The sequence below is a fragment of the Aspergillus alliaceus genome, assembly GCF_009176365.1.
Source record: "Aspergillus alliaceus strain CBS 536.65 unplaced genomic scaffold BDW43scaffold_3, whole genome shotgun sequence".
NCBI lineage: Eukaryota > Fungi > Ascomycota > Eurotiomycetes > Eurotiales > Aspergillaceae > Aspergillus > Aspergillus alliaceus.
In genome coordinates this window covers 326,991-345,204 of record NW_022474686.1, presented here as the reverse complement: position 1 = coordinate 345,204, position 18,214 = coordinate 326,991, and the positions used below count along the sequence as shown (strand labels likewise).

At 47.9% G+C, this 18,214-nt stretch overlaps 6 protein-coding genes across 6 annotated transcripts; 5 read left to right on the top strand and 1 right to left on the bottom strand.

The window, feature by feature from the left end:
- Positions 1–901: 901 nt before the first annotated feature.
- BDW43DRAFT_261570 (general stress protein) lies at positions 902–2,322 on the bottom strand. The gene is made up of 2 exons (XM_032040321.1): positions 1,594–2,322; positions 902–1,536 (listed from the first exon to the last, which is right to left on the bottom strand). The coding sequence occupies exons 1-2, from the start codon at positions 1,717–1,719 to the stop codon at positions 1,408–1,410; spliced, it is 255 nt and encodes an 84-aa protein (XP_031905247.1). The 5' UTR covers positions 1,720–2,322; the 3' UTR covers positions 902–1,407.
- Positions 1,867–5,930, top strand: BDW43DRAFT_306273 (ABC-F family ATP-binding cassette domain-containing protein; the record flags this gene model as incomplete). Its single annotated transcript, XM_032045994.1, has 7 exons — positions 1,867–1,944; positions 3,461–3,650; positions 3,736–3,939; positions 4,009–4,201; positions 4,251–4,350; positions 4,407–5,501; positions 5,562–5,930. 7 exons carry the CDS (start codon positions 1,867–1,869, stop codon positions 5,928–5,930), a joined length of 2,229 nt encoding a protein of 742 aa, XP_031905246.1.
- A 387-nt stretch (positions 5,931–6,317) lies between these two features.
- On the top strand, positions 6,318–8,633 carry BDW43DRAFT_296671 (uncharacterized protein; the record flags this gene model as incomplete). Its single annotated transcript, XM_032044252.1, has 2 exons — positions 6,318–7,681; positions 7,931–8,633. The coding sequence occupies 2 exons, from the start codon at positions 6,318–6,320 to the stop codon at positions 8,631–8,633; spliced, it is 2,067 nt and encodes a 688-aa protein (XP_031905245.1).
- A 1,237-nt stretch (positions 8,634–9,870) lies between these two features.
- On the top strand, positions 9,871–12,094 carry BDW43DRAFT_115887 (putative potassium transporter). The gene is made up of 4 exons (XM_032037995.1): positions 9,871–10,709; positions 10,762–10,927; positions 10,975–11,143; positions 11,213–12,094. Exons 1-4 carry the CDS (start codon positions 9,928–9,930, stop codon positions 11,896–11,898), a joined length of 1,803 nt encoding a protein of 600 aa, XP_031905244.1. The 5' UTR covers positions 9,871–9,927; the 3' UTR covers positions 11,899–12,094.
- Positions 12,095–12,919: 825 nt separating this feature from the next.
- Positions 12,920–15,332, top strand: BDW43DRAFT_115873 (T5orf172 domain-containing protein). Its single transcript, XM_032037994.1, has 2 exons — positions 12,920–15,043; positions 15,099–15,332. Exon 1 carries the CDS (start codon positions 13,124–13,126, stop codon positions 14,960–14,962), a length of 1,839 nt encoding a protein of 612 aa, XP_031905243.1. The 5' UTR covers positions 12,920–13,123; the 3' UTR covers positions 14,963–15,043; positions 15,099–15,332.
- An 837-nt stretch (positions 15,333–16,169) lies between these two features.
- On the top strand, positions 16,170–16,742 carry BDW43DRAFT_306268 (uncharacterized protein; the record flags this gene model as incomplete). Its single annotated transcript, XM_032045993.1, has 2 exons — positions 16,170–16,209; positions 16,264–16,742. The coding sequence occupies 2 exons, from the start codon at positions 16,170–16,172 to the stop codon at positions 16,740–16,742; spliced, it is 519 nt and encodes a 172-aa protein (XP_031905242.1).
- Between the last annotated feature and the right edge of the window lie 1,472 nt (positions 16,743–18,214).

The window sequence follows — 18,214 nt, the reverse complement described above, 5'->3', positions numbered from 1 at the left end:
CCTCCGCAGGCATAATACACAATGCCCTCCAACGCGACGCATAGCTTACGCACTATTTCACGTGTTTCCACGCCCAAGTATAGAAACATACTCCGTATAGACTGGTAGAGCTCGTGTCAGATCCGCAATCATTGGACGGGGCGTTTCTCCCGGAGGCTCTTAACATCTACTAGTCGGTATAGCAGTAGACTCCCTCCTACATGTGTCGATAGGTCAATGCGTATCCTTGACGTCGTCAGACCGTAGTACGATATAATCATATCGGATTATAGACTTGATAACAACGTAACCCTCGCTGCGCTATCTCAAACCAGGGGTCCAGGGGTAATCTGGTAACATGGTGTGAAGGTACTTCGTACCACGATTAGCAATATCGATGTAGGTCGGGAGTAGCACCTAGTGAAATGTGATATCTCTAGAGGGTTAGAGCATCCTGGGCCTTTCTCCAGAATTACCAACTCGAACACTGGCACAGAGCGTCAATATGAAAATAGCTGTCTTACCATACTTATTTATTTTTCCGATTATCCAACGTTATGCGCATATATATGTGATGACCTTCTTATCATTTTAACCCCCACTATATAACCTCTCAATCTGTCACCAAGTGCTATGAGACTATATATCTCGGAACAGTGAAGTAGTAGATAACAAATAGATCCTGATATATCTGAACTATATTAAGAATTACGTATAAAAATTTCCAATATAGACCGTGTGATCTACTGTCGCTGCATCGGCTGAACATCGGGTATACCGCGGGGTTTACGAGTCCAATGGCAAATTGAGTTACAAGTTGTGCAGAACATGGAGAACTGTTGCGGCTCATGTTCTAGCATAGAACACAAGACAGAACATCATCTGCATCAGTGACCCAGAAATAAAACAAAACAATAAATCAAAAAGAAGCAAGTAAAATGTGGCAGTCGCTATGCCGTAAGCTAATTCTAAAAGCAGCTGCTTGAGTGTGGCAGTGTTTTGGTGAACGCTCACTCTCCCACTAAGGCAACAGCATTTCTTCGATTGCCACTACATGCCACATCCCCATAGAACCTATTGATTGTATTGAATAAGATTGGAATTCTCCCATGTCACTTGATCGAAAACGGAAAAAATATGTGGTCATTCCTTGATTGGGCACCGTTGGTTCATGTGGAGAACTCCTACGTCGTTGGGACATCACTTGTACCGTGGTATGTTTCCAACTACGAATTGATGGGAGACTCTCATATTTGGAGATCAATGATACTGTTTCTGCCGTTTCCAGTCAAAAGTTATTTCATAGGTACATACATGGAGTCATGTCAGCAAGTTTTTCGTTAAAGTACAGAGGTGGATTATCATGTCATCGTGCCACCCGGGACGATGACAGCAACGTCATCTGGTAATTGATTTTGATGACTTTGCTTATTCCTCGGGCTGGTCCAAGTCGTAGGAAGTCCTCGAGCCACCCTTCTGACCGGCAGCACGGGCTCTTGGATCGCCAGACTCGAAGCTTCCGCTGGAAGCCTGGCCACCCTTGGAAGCGATGTTCCTCTTTGAAGAGAAGATCAGTATTGGCGTATGCGCTTTCGAGATCGACGAGAACCTTACCTGCTTCTCGGGGTCCATGCTGGCAAAGCCTCCCCTGTGGCTGCTTTGACCACCCTTGCTGGCAATGTTCTGCACCTCTTCCTGAGGGCGGTTGCTGAAGTTTCCGGGGTTGGTGTTCGAGGCCATGATGAAATAAAATGCTTCTTCCGTTTTGTTGAAGACCCTTGAAGACTGAGTCGTGATATTGTTATGGTATGGTTTGATAGAATTTCTATCGAATGCGATCAGTATCAGCTATACTTATACTTTTCGGACCTCTCTGTTAAAGTCGATATGAGATCATGGTATCTCCGCTTGACGTCGGAATTGCAAGATGTGATGCAACAGATCGGGTCTGTAATTTTGGCCAAGGTACACGGTTGTTGCTGCTTTGGGTAAATTAGCAGCCAAGGCCTTGGAGATCGGTCAATAACCCCATGGTTTGCGATGTATCACTAACATGGCCCAGGAAGATTTGTTCATCATGATAACGTCGAACGGTGTAATACACTAGTCCACTGCTAAGGGATTCAACGAATTGACTTCGTGTCCAACTGGCTTAGAGTTCGTGCTGAATGGGGGGGATGGCAACTCAATCTCAACTGGTTGATCGATCTAGCTACGTATCCATGAATATCTGTACCTTTAAGGGAAAGGGCTAGAGTGTTCCTCTTCGTATTATCTAGACTCCTCGAGATTCTAGAACTCGGTGTTGGACTGTATATGTGATTGTTGTGTCATGGTGGCGAGTCCATATGTGGAAACGACCAGCTATGCCTTTTGATGTCCCATGTCGATGTCAGCCTAGATACCATATATAGACCAGATCGATTAGACAAGCATAGTCCTAGGCGGGAAGGCCTATGTCTACTGTGGATGAGGCTTTATTTGAGTAGAACTTATATATATATCGATATTATCGACTTTAGTGCGAGTCGCTTGACTGTACACCTCTCTCTGTGCTTGATAGCTAGATCTAGTTCTCTACCGTCCGTCATTGCACACGAGTATAAGTTGAATAGAGTTGAGTAGAAGGATGTGTTTGCACACTGCCAGTACACCCCTATGTGATAACAAGAGTAATCTGTTGAAGATATCATACAAGATAAACCTGAAGTATGAGTGAGGCCTTTGATGCGTAAAACGTAGCATACGTTCTATCTGGAGGCACACATACCTGCATCACCCCTTTTCTAAAAAGTTATACTCGGTTCGCTTATGGTAGAGCCAATCAGTGCCCTGATCTTTCTCGTGACTCATCCGTGAGTCATGCAATCCACTTCTTCGCCCATAAAAAGGCGCCATGGGCAATCTCGGCAGACGCTCGACAATCGAGGAACACGAGCCTGAGCCCAGTTGATTCCTCAGGCCAATAGGCGCGGCTATTCCTCTTCGGGACCCCGAACCCCCAAACTTATTCTTTCAATCAATGGCTCTCAGTTAGATTCTTAAATGATCTTCCAAGTGACTCAATCCCCCCACCTCTGTGGAGAAATGAAGAGTTATGCATTATCTTCGCCTCAGCGAATGTAACACAGAGTAGCCTCCTTACTGGTTGGACCCTTCTTTTCCATGGAGACGGAGGGATGCTACTTTATTTATATGAGATGTAGAGAGTAGCTTGAGACGGGGATAATGAAGTAGTTATTCTTTCTTACCAAATATCTTGACACGTTCAATTCTACTTTGAACTCTCATCTTACTATCTTGTGTCTCGAATTGAAGAGCTTAATCTCTGATAAAAAGGTCGAATAATGAAGTCGTCGATTCTCGCCACTTGCAAACAGACCCGGTTTCATCTCCTGGATGATAGGCCGACGCAGGAGGTAAACCGCTACAATGTCAATGTTTCTCTGTTCTCCCATGGACTAATGACTCTACTCTAAAGATCGATGTGGATGGCCTCACCATCGCTGTTGCATCTTCACGAGATACAGCGGAGGATCCGTCGAAGGCAAAGCCCAAAGGAAAAGCCAAGGGAAAGCCGGATACGAGAGAGCTAATTTCAGATGCTCATCTGCGGTTGAAGGCAGGGGTTCACTATGGACTGATAGGACGGAATGGGACGGGAAAGTCGAGTATGTATTCGATTATTACACATCAATTCTAAAGCAACAAAAAGCGGGCAGGTGAGATAGCTAAGCTAATACTTGTTGTATCTAGCGCTCCTACGAGCCATGGCAGACAAGCTTGTCCCTGGTATACCGCATTCGACCCGTATAGCCATCCTGCAACAGACCGACGCCGCATCACAAGAGGACCTCAAGAGCTTTGCGCTCGATGACGGGGAGGTCCAAAAGAAAACGGTACTTGAGTATGTTTTGAGCAGTGACCACTCCCGGAATGAGGTAGTTCGGAAGATGAACTGTAAGCTCCCTGACCTTCTGCAATACTTGCTGCATTTTGCCTGTCTTATCTGATAAATGTGCATTCAAGACTTGGCCAAGAGCTTTGAGACGGAGGATCCATTACAACCTGTCAGTGCCATTCGCAAGATCCGTCATGATAAGACGGAAAAGGAGCTGTTCTTGGCCCAGAAAAACGCGAGCCTCAAGAGCGGAGCAAGGGGCCTACAGGCCCGAAAGGATCTCAAAGCCGCCGAGACCAGGTTCGAAGCCTCACTGGAACTGTAAGTTGCTTGGGTTGAGGATATTCTGTCCTCTGGTTGACCCTCGTAGGCTACACCAAGAGAAAGAATCAATCGAGGCCGAAACTGTACAAGAAGACACACAGGCCGCAATGGATACACTGCAAGAGCTGCAGGCCCAGTTTGAAGCTGTGAGTATGGATGTGATCACGACCAAGATAACCGTCGCTGAACTCTACGCAAATAGATGAAACTAGTTGATATCGAGCAACAAGCTCGTCAAATTCTGCTAGGCTTAGGCTTTCACGAATCCACCTTCGACAGGCCATTCCTAACATTATCCGGAGGGTGGCGTATGAGATGCATGCTGGCCAGTGTTCTGATCCAGAATCCGGATTTTATGATCCTTGATGAACCCACCAATTTCCTAGATTTGCTAGGAGTGGTGTGGCTTGAGAACTATCTTCAGCAGTTGAAGGACTCCTCACAAACTACTATTATCCTGGTCTCCCACGATAGGGATTTCGTAAATGCGGTCTGCGAAGAGATCATTATTCTCAGAGACCAGAAGCTCAACTACTTCAAAGGGAACCTGTCGGCCTACGAGAAAGATTTCGAAGAGCAAAAGCTGTACTGGGGTCGAATGAAGGAAGCACAGGAGCGCCAGACGGCCCACATGGAAGCCACCATCCGTGAAACAACCAAAGCGGGAAAGAAAACCAATGATGAGAATAAGTTGCGTATGGCTAAGTCGCGGCAAAAGAAACTGGATAATAGGATGGGCGTTCAAGTGAGTGCTACTGGAGGACGGTTTAAACTGAACCGAGACTTGGTGGGCTGGCACTTGAGTGCCCGAGAAGAGATCGAGGTTCCGACAGATGAGAAGGGTGTCTCGATCATCTTACCTGACGCCACAGAACTACGGTATCCAGGGCCACTAATTTCCGCGGAAGGGATCGTCTTCAAGTATAAGTCAAATGAGGTCCCAGTACTGAACGGAGTGGACGTTGTCATGCATATGGGAGATCGAGTCGGCCTCATGGGCCTCAATGGATGCGGAAAGTCTACATTGATACGTCTCCTCGTGGGAAACATGGTGCCAGCCAAAGGGAAGATATCGACACACTCGAGACTCAAACTTGGTTACTACGCCCAACACTCGATCGAGGACCTTCAAGAACAAGGGCAGGCCGACCCCAGCTTAACCGCGTTGGGACTTATGTCCAAAGAAACCGAGGGGGCCTTGAATGAAGGCCAACTGAGGGCCCTGCTGGCAAGCCTTGGCCTTCAGGGTCGAGTCGCCTCGGATGTTCCTGTCTCTCGCCTCTCAGGCGGTCAACTTGTGAGCACCACATGCCATCATTGTTCATCCTGAGTCAGCTACTAATTAGATTTATTGCAGGTTCGTTTGGCTTTGGCGCAAGTGATTTGGAACTCGCCACACCTGCTCATTCTGGACGAAATCACTACTCATCTAGATTTTCATACTGTTACGGCCCTTGCATCTGCGCTATCATCCTTCAACGGGGCTATCTTGTTGGTCTCGCATGACCGGTTCCTGGTGCGTTCCGTCATTGAAGGGAAACGCGACGAGGAACATAAACTGGATGACGACTTTGAGGGTGTCGACGAAGAGACAGACGAGACCCAGAGTAGAAGGCGAGCTGTGTATGTTCTGAAGGCTGGAAACCTCAAGGAACAGAGCAACGGGGTGGAGCAGTTTGAACAGAGTCTCGTGAAGAGGGTGCAGAAGATGCTTCCCAGGACTTGACCTCTTTTCTATACGAAAAAATAATTATTTATAGAGGGAATTCAGAGAATTTCTTGTATACCTGATTGAGTAGTACTTCCTATGTCGGCTAGACCCATTCAAGGTCATACTAGTCACGGTACCGGTGAACGGCGCGGCCATCTCCGAACTTGCTTTAGGACTACGGAGAAGAGACCTCGGCGAATGAAATGGCGCCGGTTGACTCGATGACTGATAAGTATGGAACCTTATGCGAGGGTCAATGATCCATTCCCCTCCTTCCCTTTAACTTCGGCCCTTTTTAAGATCCAAATGCCCGCCACTTTCTTTGTGAATTTATTCAGACACTCGTGGTATGCCCGATAGTGCTGGGCTTGCGTCACCGCGAGGCCCTAACCCCTGCTCACGATGACCGAGGTATTGTTTCGGCGCGGATTGTTGGCCGCTCTACCATCGCTTCGGAGGTCTCCCCGCACTCCCTTCAGACAGCTACCGATCGGTAGCAACAGAGCTGCCGTGCGTCTAAGAAATTATAGTACAATCTCACCACCTGTGGAGAATGGAAAGAATGATGCAAAAAATCTTCCCGCGACCTATTTCCACAACCCTGACACCTCGGTCCGAAAACCGTCCGCGCGATGGTCTGCCTTGAAAACCGCGAAGCCGTTTTCCGAATTCTTGACGGACACTTTCGATCGCCAACATGACTATCTCCGAATCAGTATCACGGAGCGGTGCAACCTCCGATGCGTGTACTGCATGCCAGAAGAAGGCGTGGAGCTTTCGCCACCAGCGCGCCTCCTCACCTCGCCCGAGATCGTCTATCTATCCTCCCTTTTTGTCTCGCAAGGTGTCACGAAGATCCGCTTGACGGGAGGAGAACCGACGGTCCGGAAGGATATTGTCCCTTTGATGCAATCGATCGGCGGTCTGCGGCGTAACGGCCTTCGGGAGCTATGCCTGACAACCAACGGGATTTCGTTGCACCGCAAATTGGATGCCATGGTCGAAGCTGGCCTGACGGGGATCAACCTCAGTCTTGATACCCTGGATCCTTTCCAGTTTCAAATCATGACGAGGAGGAAGGGGTTCGATGCCGTGATGAAAAGCATTGATAGGGTCTTGGAACTGAATATACTAGGGGCAGGGATTAAGTTAAAAGTCAACTGTGTGGTAATGCGCGGGATCAATGATCGGGAGATTATCCCGTTTGTGGAGCTGGGACGCGAGAGCCCCATCGAAGTCCGCTTTATCGAGTACATGCCATTTGATGGAAACCGATGGAACGAGACGAAGATGCTCTCATACCAGGAAATGCTGGCGGTTATCCGAGAGAAGTATCCCACCCTTGAAAAGGTGGTGGGCCATAAGAATGATACGAGTAAAACCTATCAGGTCCCCGGTTTTGAGGGTCGCGTTGGGTTCATCACTAGCATGACGCATAATTTCTGCGGAACCTGCAACCGTCTACGCATCACTTCCGATGGGAATTTGAAAGTGTGTCTATTTGGCAATGCGGAGGTATCATTGCGCGACATTATTCGGAAGGCAAATAATGGGGAACCCATCGACGAGGTCACTATGAATGAATTACAATTGCTCGAGGCTGCGGATAGCGCGGCTCGGATCAAGGAGGAGGGTGGGGTGGTCAACGAAAGAGAACGAGAGCTCCTGGACGTTATTGGCATGGCTGTCAAACGGAAGAAAGCAAAACATGCTGGCATGGGCGAATTGAAAAACATGAAGAATAGGCCCATGATTCTCATTGGTGGGTAGGCGCAACCAACCTTCTTTTCTTTTCTCCCCCGGCTGTCTGGCGAACCAATGTGATGTTATTATGTGTCATGAGTAATGCATACGCTGAGATATCGTTCGTTCCATTGAGATTACCACCGGCTGGCTCAGCGGAGCTCTTGTATTATGAACCTGGCTTCCGAGAGTGATGCTGATAGGCGGGATCTAGATAAGGGACCCATGAGGGCACTCAGGAGCTCAGGACACTCTTTGGCGGCTTCCTCGAGGAAGAAGAAGAATCCATGGTCAAGGATCCCGACTCACTTGCTTCATATCAATCCACCTCTTCCTGGCCAAGCCCGTTGTTACCATGGGGATCATAGGGGCACATCGTCTAGAATGGAGCCGTCAGACGCAAAGCGCCAGGAAAAGACGGCTTCTCTTCCAACAGATTCTGACCCCGATCTCCCTCACCTTACCTCCGCGCAAAAGGTTCATATGACGAAGATCAGTCAAAAGCCTGTTACGGAACGCTCTGCAACCGCGACATGTCTCGTGCGCTTTTCTAACCCGCGCCCGTGGGAGCTTCTCCGAGAGGGGCGTGGGACACGCAAGGGGGACGTGTTCAGTGTTGCTCGAATTGCAGGTATTATGGCTGCCAAGCAGACTCCGGATATTATTCCCTTGTGTCACCCGGGCATCGGAATCACCGGTGTCGAAGTAGACGTCAAGCTCGTCGATCCAATTCCTCCGAATGAAACCGATCAGCCCACGAGATACGGTGCAATGCGCGTTGTAGCAACCGTGAGTTGCCTTGGTCGTACGGGGGTGGAGATGGAGGCTATGACGGCGACTATGGGGGCTGCGTTAACAGTGTATGACATGCTGAAGGCGGTCGATAAAGGGATGATGGTTGATGGGGTGCAACTTCTCGAAAAGAAGGGTGGGAAAAGTGGTCACTGGATCCGTGAAGAGCAAGTCGATCCATGAGGGACATACATGTATAGTACTTACTAGTACTACTAGTATAACACTAGTACCTGAGGTACTACAGTGGTACTATATAGGTAATTCAGTAATAATACTGCTCCTACTACTACTACTACCAATCATGAAATTCCTAGACCTCGTCATGTCCCAATCTGTCACTTCCCGCCAGCCCTACCATACAACATACAGTGCAGGCTATGCCAAGAGTAGCTAAGCTTGCGGATCCACAGCCCGGTGATTGGCCCCGTCCCGCCGCTTTCTTTTTTTTTTTCCCTTTTCTTTAATTTGAATGTTTTCATTATCTCTTTTTCCTTTCTCTTGCATCTGCACCTGCATCTTCCTGGCTTCCGTCCACAGATTTCCTTGATTCATACGTTGAACTCTTATTCTTGCCACTCAAGGCTCTGTTGAAATGGAATAACACGCTTTTGCCCCAGTTTTCATACAGTCTACAAATTCAACTTAGAGACTATTTACTACCGTTATCAAACTTTAGTATTCATTTCATCACGATCGCTCTGTACTAGTCGCGGTATTACCGGCAACCAGCTCTTCTTCTCTCTCACAGTACTGAATAGCGCCTCTTTTGTGGTCACCGATCATCATATCTTATCATCTCTCATCCAGAATCGACATGCATTATCGAACAAGACTAAAGATACATCAGAAATTCCAACAACATCCTTGCGGGTAGCGGTGTGCGCCCTGCCATTACAAGCAAAGAACTATTTCTTCAGTTCGCTAGCTGAGGTCATAGGGGCTTCCCAAAGTTCCCGAAACGTCGACTATCATACTGCAGTTGCATTACAGATCCCCCTTGCGTGCTGGGTGACATTGAATATATTCATTTCGCCGATGACGGTCACCTGTGAGTGTCCACTTTCCGCCTCTCTCTTTGAGATTGATGCTAGCCATGATACGGTTGATTGAACCTCGCTCTAATATTAGTGATATATGTAGTACGAGGCTGGCTTCGGCCTCTTGGTCGAAGCATCATGGCGGTAGTACCGCCATGCAACTTCATTACTCTTCATTATGCCTACTTTCTTGCCGCTCCACTGATCTGCAGTGTCATCTTCTGGGGAGCTTCAAATCCCTTTCGCAGCGTCTCGTATACTGATGCGTTGTTCATGTGTGTCAGTGCCATGACAGGCGCTGGTTTGAACACTGTAAGTTTGCGCCCTTCGCGTCGGAAGCCTTATCCGCTCCAGTTACGCCCCCCCACTTACACTCTCGTTAGGTGGACCTATCTTCCTTAAATACTTTTCAGCAAGCTATTCTTTTCACGCTCCTGATGCTGGGGCACGCTATCCCCATCTCTATCGCTGTTCTGCTCGTGCGGAAAAAGGCCTTTGAATCAAAACTGAAAGGCCTCTCAAAAAGGTTGGCTCAGGATAGGGAGTCACGTCCCACGTCCGAATTTGACATGCCGCCCAAAGGAGCGGGCGCCACGGTTGCCAATGGGCAGCCTTCAAACCCGGATGCCAGTTGTGACAACAAGGTATCCGAGATAAGTGAAGCCAGTCTCGTAGAGAAACCGACCGAATTGAGGGGCGACGACCATATTAAATGGTCTGACGACGATCAAATAACGATAGGTGCACGACCACGCTCGCGCCATCAGAACCATCGAGTATTCCCCATGGTGGGAGTCGGCGCTCGGCCTGACTTGATTAACCATCCGAAAGATGCCCCCCAAAATCTGCCTTTGAGGGAGGACGATGACGTCCATCGGCTGAAGGGCATGATCCAAGGAACACAGAAGTACTTCGCCTCTAAGGGGCTCATTTCGCGGAACTCTCAGTTCCATGGCCTCACCGCCGACGAACGCGAGAGACTTGGGGGAGTTGAGTATAAGGCTGTCTCGTTTGTGGCAGTGATAGTCGCTCTTTACTGGTTAATGTTCCTGCTCGTGGGCATTATTGGAATGGGGGGCTGGCTCAAAGCAAACCATCCAGAAATCACTCGGACGAACGGTCTCTCCCCGTTCTGGACAGGAGCCTTTTTTGCTGTCTCTGCATTTGTCAACAGCGGGATGTCCCTTCTGGACGCAAATATGGTTGCACTGCAGAAGAAGTACGTCCCTCAGCTGCATTTTCATGCTTTGAAACATACTAATCCGTACAAGTGTGTACCCGCTTCTCACCATGGGTCTCCTGATTCTCGCCGGGAACACCCTTTATCCCTGCTTCTTGCGGTTTATAATCTGGGCTATGAGGCGCATGATTCCAGATGGTCCGGCATGGAAGACATGGAGGACTACTTTAGACTTTATCCTGGATCATCCCAGAAGGGTATGTAGATGAAAGTGGAGACTGCGATACATCTGCTAATTGATTAGGTCTATACCAACCTTTTCCCGAGACGCCACACTTGGTATCTGCTGGGAACCATCATTGTCCTGAATGGCATTGATTGGGCCGGTTTCGAGATCCTCGCAATCGGAAATGAACAGATCGAACAACTGCCGGCAGGCTACCGAATTTTGGATGGTTTGTTCCAAGCATTAGGTATGTCTCGAACCCAGTCGTCCTCACCTACTGCCCTTTTTATCTTTTCTGACATCTATCTATTTGCAGCCGTACGCTCTGGAGGTTTCTACGTCGTAACCATCTCCGAACTTCGACAGGGGTTGCTCGTGTTATACGTCCTCATGATGTACGTCTCCGCGTTCCCCGTGCTCGTCACCATGAGGAACACCAACGTCTATGAAGAACGCTCCCTGGGCGTCTATGCCCATGAGGGCGCAGAATATGACGCCGACGATCAAGCCACACCGGGTCTCTTCGTTCGCCTGGTCCGACACCACCTTCTCGGACGGCAAGATGTCTCTACCACCGAAGGCTCCCGTAGCTATTTCGTCCACCAACAGCTACGCTCCCAACTCAGCCACGACATCTGGTGGATTGCCCTAGCAGTCCTCTTCATTTCCATCGCTGAATCGTCTAATTTCAACCGCGACCCCGTGAACTACTCTACCTTTAACATCATCTTCGAGGTTGTCTCCGCCTACGGTTGCGTCGGCGTTAGTGTCGGCTACCCCGGCAAGAACAGCTCCTTCTGCAGTGCTTGGCATACTATTAGCAAATTGATCCTGGCGGCAGTTACATTGCGTGGCCGTCATCGTGGTCTCCCCGTTGCTATTGACCAGGCTGTCATGTTGCCGAGTGATTCCCTTGCCTGGGCCGAAGAGGAAGATGCCGCGCTGAGACGGGAGAAATCTCGTGCTTGGGGGGCTGATAGGATGCCCGTTGGGGCTGTTTGAGGTTTCTGTTTGCAGAGAACAGCATGTGGAATCCTTGTTTTGGTGAACATGCTGCATTCTTGAAAATTTCTTAACACAGATTGGATTTTGGTTTTCTTTCATGTTCTTGATTTGATATTGTATTTCCGGCTTTCCGGCTTTCTAACTTTCTGGCTTTCTGGCTTAATTGTTCGTTCGATTTAAGTTGTTAATGTATTAGTTCGAGTTATCAGTTATCTTCTCTTGCCTATGTGCCGGATTTTCTAGACAGGTTGAGACTTTCTCTTTCCGTTGTAGCGCTCGCCCCTCACCGCCTTTGCTCACAGAGTCTACACGTTCGTACAAGATATACATATATAGTTGTGGTAGGGTCAAGACAGAGAGGAGATAGGGGATAAGAAATATAGGCTATATTAAAGCAGGTATATAGGCGGGAGCGGTACATTGCTACACACCCTGGACAACACACGTACACGCGGGAACATCAAAGCTGGGCCAATCAGGGGCTCCGGATGCGAAGTGTAACCCTTGAGATCCCAGGTACTAGGGTATAGGCACTGACGATAGTTGATGCAAGACATGGCGGTGTCTATCTACATATGTGCTAACAAACGCAAGTGGACGAAATTGTTATGCTAATTAATGACCTACATTGTCGCTATCCAATTCCAAGATCCAATTTCGGGTAAGAACTGGCTCAAATCCCGAAAGCGAGCTAGGGGATTGGGCTGAGCAAACTAACTACTCCTGAGGCAGACGGAGTTAACTTCCTGGGAAGGCTTAGATTCGAGCGTCTCCCCTGGCCATTACAGAGGTTCCGGTATGTGCACAGAGGAAACTATGCTTTTTTTTGGAAGCCTTGCGAGATAAGCCACATCTTTAGCGCCCACTGTCGTCAAAACGGGGAAGGGAGGAATGCAATCCTTGCAGGCCCATGCAACCAGTGTCTGGACTACTGTAGGTGAATGACTCGGGTGATGCGAACACCCATGCTCAATGTAGCATCGGGTGTTTCTTAGCATGGTATAACCCTTGGCTTCCTGTTAAAGCCCGTGGCGGTGCGGCCTTGGGAACATCAGACAGACTGCGCTACCTGGATGGGTGCCTGGGGTACGGAACCCCCTCTCCAGCCACTTGTTTAATGTTATAAAATGTTGTAGAGACCCCCCTCGCCGGTGCTGAAATAATGCGTGATCATTAAGTTCTATATCCATAGTCGACAGCTGCCCGTTGTATACCTACTCCGATGTCTTCCAGGTCTGCCCTATTCGCTGCTTCTTCCAACGATGCCCACCAGCACACGCCATATACAGAAAAGTCGCATGCGACACCATCTGTTGAAACTCCTGACAGCGGGTTCCTCTCCGACAATGATGACGATGACATTCCGGCAATGGGTGGAAGCCCTTCCCCTGCTGCTAGACGCGCAAAAACTCTAGCCGGACTGGACAAGCGACAGGATAGCGTGGCGAAGAGGCGCAGCAAAGTTGGGAATACAGCTCGTTCACCCACAGATCAAACGGTACAAGCGTACCTCTCCCAAGTGCCCGACGATGAGTTACGCCGAAACCCACAAAGACGGTTCCTGGAGTCATGCTCTCCTGAAAGCAGACCTGCCAGCTCTCCGGCAACCCCCGAGGATAATGCACCGAGATTCACGATGAAGCCTACGCGGAACCGCCGAGACGCAGCTAATCTAGTAAATTCGGATCATGAGCGCAGTAACAACCATAGGCCACCAGCTGCTCAACCAAATCGCACAGGCCCTACTTCTTATGTTCCAGACTCGCCTAACAGGCTTCCAGAGACGAGGAATTCCACTGCACCCCCGCCAAGGGCACCGGATGACAGGCTAACAGCGTTGCCTGGCGATGAGACGGAAAGATCCAAATCCCCGCTTTCTTTCTCTGGCCAGCCCGAGACTCCAGGAACCGAGGTATCTGTTGGCGACTTAGGCAACGGAGAATTGACACCAGAATCCAAATCGAAATTGCAGACAAATGAGGACATTATACTAAAAATTGTGGATATATTACGCGGATTACCCAAGAATAGCGAGAAGAAGAAAGAAGGTTACGCCTACATTCTGTATGACCCGTCGGCACGGACTGGGGTGTACAAGATTGGCAGGGCAGTAAATATGAAGGATCGGCTCAACCAGCATAAGAATAAATGCAATCTCGAACACTGGGAGGCAAGAAAAGAACCCGCTGTTCCGATAAAGCAATATAAGCGACTTGAAAGACTAGTCCAAGCTGAACTACGGAATATGGGCTACCGATTTAGGTGTTACTGTCACGCAAAGCATCAGGAATACTTCTGGGGCGACCGCGAAGTTGCATCGGAGATGCTGGTCTCCTGGTCGCGGTGGCTGAGAGAGCAAGAGCCGTACGATGACGAGGGCAGGCTCAAGGACTTCTGGGTTGACCGGCTTAACATTGTTTTGCAATATCCATTGAGTTCGTTTACTTGCATGGCCACCGAATGTGCTAAACGAATCTCTGGAACAAGCCATTGCCCGGATTGCGTTCGGGCTGGATGGAAGACCTTTATGGCTCCGAGCCTAGAGGACCACTTTGATTACTTTTGTCGTATGCATGTACCGTACTCCTGGGACCGTTGCATATTGGAACCCTTCTATATGCGTACCCCGTCTGCGGCAGCATGGTTTGAGGGAATGGCGAACTCTATCGGTTCTACGAAAAGTGGCCGAGTCCCAATTTCCAGTACCTCCCTTACGTTGCTCATCAGAGGAATATGGTCGGTGATTTGGGCTGGATGGACCCACACATTGGATTTGTCCACGATATTCAACATATTGATGCTGGTGGTCATGATCTATGATCTCTTCCCGGTCTCCAGTGGGAAGGGGAGCATCCGTATCGCAGAGTCTGGTCAGAGCCCCAAAGTAACCGAGAAATCTGGACCACAGCCGCCTAAGACCCCTGAGGCAGCCCCGACACTATCAGCTAGGGTTCCAGAACACAATGGAGAAGAGGACGGCCACGTTGGAGTCTCGGATGGGGGGACTTCTAACGTATCAACGAGGGCGAACAAAGAACACAGCGATCAGATGCACCAGTAGACATAGCTTGTAGAGCAAAATAATGCCTATGGAGAGAGTGTACAGAGACGTGTAAACCAAGCTTCACCATTCTATACTGTGGTATGTTTTATATCCATTGTACCTTAACGATTACAAAGCTTATAGTCGAGAGGAGCCAATACTAAGCAATTAAGAGATTCCCAAGCAATTTTCTTTTCCGCCGGGGCGCAATCATAGCGATCTTGCTAACATGACATGCTAGGCAGTTATAAGCCGCTCTGCACTCCAAGCCCAACACAGCACGACTCACATCTTGGGAGCCTGCGTCCCCATTTCTGTCTCTATAGTGGTAGGCTGTGGTTCACTCCTGTGACCGGGCAGTTTGTGGCGCAAGGCTGATATTGTAGGTCATGGTAATACAGCCTTGTAATGATGGTTGTTGAGTGGCATGGATGTGAAAAATGGTTGGATGATGCTTGTGCTTCCTGTACTGACCAGGATCTTTGCCACAGTTGCTAACTTATTCGTTCCCCTCCTCAATGTTGCCCGCTACGAGGCTCAAGAATGTTACTAGTAAGTAAGTCAAGAGAAGTTTAACTAGTTATAAGTTAGGTAGTTAGTTGATAGTTCATCAAACCCGGACCACTCTCTAGTTCTCTTTAATCATGAACCATTCCAAGTCGTCCTTGCTGAACACCCACCTCGCAATCTTCTCGAAAAGCCATGGCTGAGCCAACTGGATTAGATGCAAGTGTCTTTACGTTTGGGGAACTGGTAGCAACTCTCGTTAGATTCGTCCGCAAGGTCAAGGACTCTTCTGAAAGACCTCCGGCTGATATCATATGGTGTTGGAAAGTATCGAGAGGGTATAGTTTAGGCAAGCTTTTGGACCTGGAGACAAAATTCCTTACCTTCGCATCCCCAGACAAATTCTCTGATGGTGTACTTCGCAGAAAAAACAGAGTCAGTTCAAACAATTAGTGTAATTGTGGATGGCAGAAAAGAGAGTATCATCCACTTCTGCTTAAGGAGGGCCAAATTGCTTGTATCCGACGTGAAGAGGTTTATAAAACCCTGGAAACCTACTACGGCGAAGAAACAAGCTGGAAAAGTGAGGTTAGAAAGTATATTAAGCGATGGATTAAAGGTTTTTGGAAGGGCGCTCCATCTTCGCGTCCTGCTCTGAACTGGAGTTATATTAATGATTCGATTCAAGCAGCAAAGTATATCGAGTCTTCACTTCACTATGCCCGTTCAACTATACTTTGAGCACAAAACGAATCCAGGTGAGTGAGGGACATGAACTTGGCCGACTTACATACTGACAGGCCGAAGAACAGGTGAAACACAAGGATGGATCAACAGTCTGAAGGGTTCCATTACCACGCATTCCGACCATTTTCAAGCTTTGCACCAGGCTTTCAAACGGAGTAACCCAACTGTAATATATGTGAAGGCCAAACAGAAACGTGAATCTTCCGTAAAAGGACAAATTAGGCCACGGACGAGCAAACACGAGCAACCCGCCAACTGCCAAGAGCGCAGCAAATGCCCAATTAGCAGCTGTTCACAAATGGGAGCAGTCCAATGCCAGCATCATGATTCTATCACCGCAGAGCTCCCAGGATGTCAACTCCGTAGGATGGGAAAGCGTGACGGAAAACTGCACTTGGCCAATGTCCCAGCTCTAGCCAGGGGCAGCTCTGGCCAGGGGCTGCTCCTCGAGCCAGAGGACCGAGGTGATGCATCTTCGCTCACATCCCATGGCCAGATCAGAGATGAAAATGTAACAGAGGATTTTTATTTTCTCCTAATCTGAAGATTTTGCTGTCAACTGACAATGAAGGCTCTATATTCTCTACCACTGTTTATGATAGCCTGGAGTTAGGTATTAATCCTAATGAAAAAAGTTATTGAGGGTTCTGTTATAATTAAAAATTGTGCGTCTGCCGCTGATAGCGATTGTTTTGAATTCTGTGTGAGGATAATAATTATTTAGAATGCTAAATTGTCAGTTATTCTTAAAGATCCTCGGGGTAGTAGAATTTACAGGTATATATTAGGTTATACTTGTATGAGCCATCTAGATAGATCCTCAACCCTATATTTACTTTAAACTGTGTTATGAGAAAAACATCCATGGGAGTCTCTTGATCAGCAGCCTAAATAAGTAAAATCTTAAACTCTTGGTCACGTCACACTGTGTTAAGAAATATATATATATATATTTATATTTATATTGCGCCAAAGCGGGCTTTTCAAGTAGTATACAGTCCTGACTTCTCTCCTAGCCGATATCTCCGTGGTGGTCAAAGACGAAGGTGAGGAAACTGATTATTCTGAAACTTTACCAGACCGAAGTACTGTCTTGGACATTGTAAGGTAGGGGGAGGAGAGCATAATACAGTCTGGGAGGATAGTAGTGGTTGAACAACACCCTTTTAGCAAGCTGCCTTGTCTCATTTGCAAAGAGGATGTCCTTCGACCACGGCTGACTGCCGGACGTGTCCAGGCATTCTTGTTGGTGAAAAGCAATTCGCTTTGGAATGGTGTAAAGAGAGAACCTGGGTGCCTGCGACAGAGTATGGCTTTACTGGTGTTAGGGCATCATGGGCCTGGTGGTGAAACTACGTCTTTGTCATTTGATTTCGCGGTGATCCATCTTGTACTCTGTAATTGTACCACGCTTTCTATATATTCTAAAGCAGATGTATGACAATCTTCCAAACGTGATCAGCATGCTGAACGATACCCAACATCCTCCCCCTGCTATGTACTTTGCTTCTTCAAGTGGTTTGTATAAGAATAATAGATCTAAACGCAGAAGACATATCGAAAGTAAAGAGGAGGGGGTCGTGAGAGATGGCTCGTATGCTTGGTGCCCGAGCTAAATATCTATTTGTTTATGATGATTATGATTATCAGAGTAGGGTTGTTGGCCCTTTCATGAATCAGGCCCTTTTTTTCTTTTTTCTTTTTTTTTTTACGTTTTTGTATGTGCCCAAAGGCCACTGATGCTGTAATATCTATTCATTGTCAACCGAAATGGCCAAATGGCCGTTACCTCAGAGCTAGGAAGCTTCAGATTATTTGGCCACTGTTGATCATTTCATTTCTCTTTATGCTTATATTCGCAAATATTCGTTATTAATCTTAATCATGACGAATACAGCCCCTTTTTAAGACTACTTATCATGTACTCATAGGCTTATATTTTTAAGGTAGTTTAGGAATCCAGAACCTGATACTTTTATTTATTGGCCGCTGCATTACTCAGTGGTGTAAACCGAA

Excerpts from the sequence above, each read along its gene's own strand:
- BDW43DRAFT_261570 (XM_032040321.1), bottom strand. The coding sequence starts at position 1,719 with ATGGCCTCGAACACCAACCCCGGAAACTTCAGCAACCGCCCTCAGGAA. Across the intron at positions 1,537-1,593 it reads GCATGGACCCCGAGAAGCAG|AGGAACATCGCTTCCAAGGG; the intron begins GTAAGGTTCTCG and ends TTCTCTTCAAAG.
- BDW43DRAFT_115887 (XM_032037995.1), top strand. The coding sequence starts at position 9,928 with ATGCTGGGGCACGCTATCCCCATCTCTATCGCTGTTCTGCTCGTGCGG. Across the intron at positions 10,928-10,974 it reads TCCTGGATCATCCCAGAAGG|GTCTATACCAACCTTTTCCC; the intron begins GTATGTAGATGA and ends CTAATTGATTAG. Across the intron at positions 11,144-11,212 it reads TGGTTTGTTCCAAGCATTAG|CCGTACGCTCTGGAGGTTTC; the intron begins GTATGTCTCGAA and ends ATCTATTTGCAG.
- BDW43DRAFT_115873 (XM_032037994.1), top strand. The coding sequence starts at position 13,124 with ATGTCTTCCAGGTCTGCCCTATTCGCTGCTTCTTCCAACGATGCCCAC.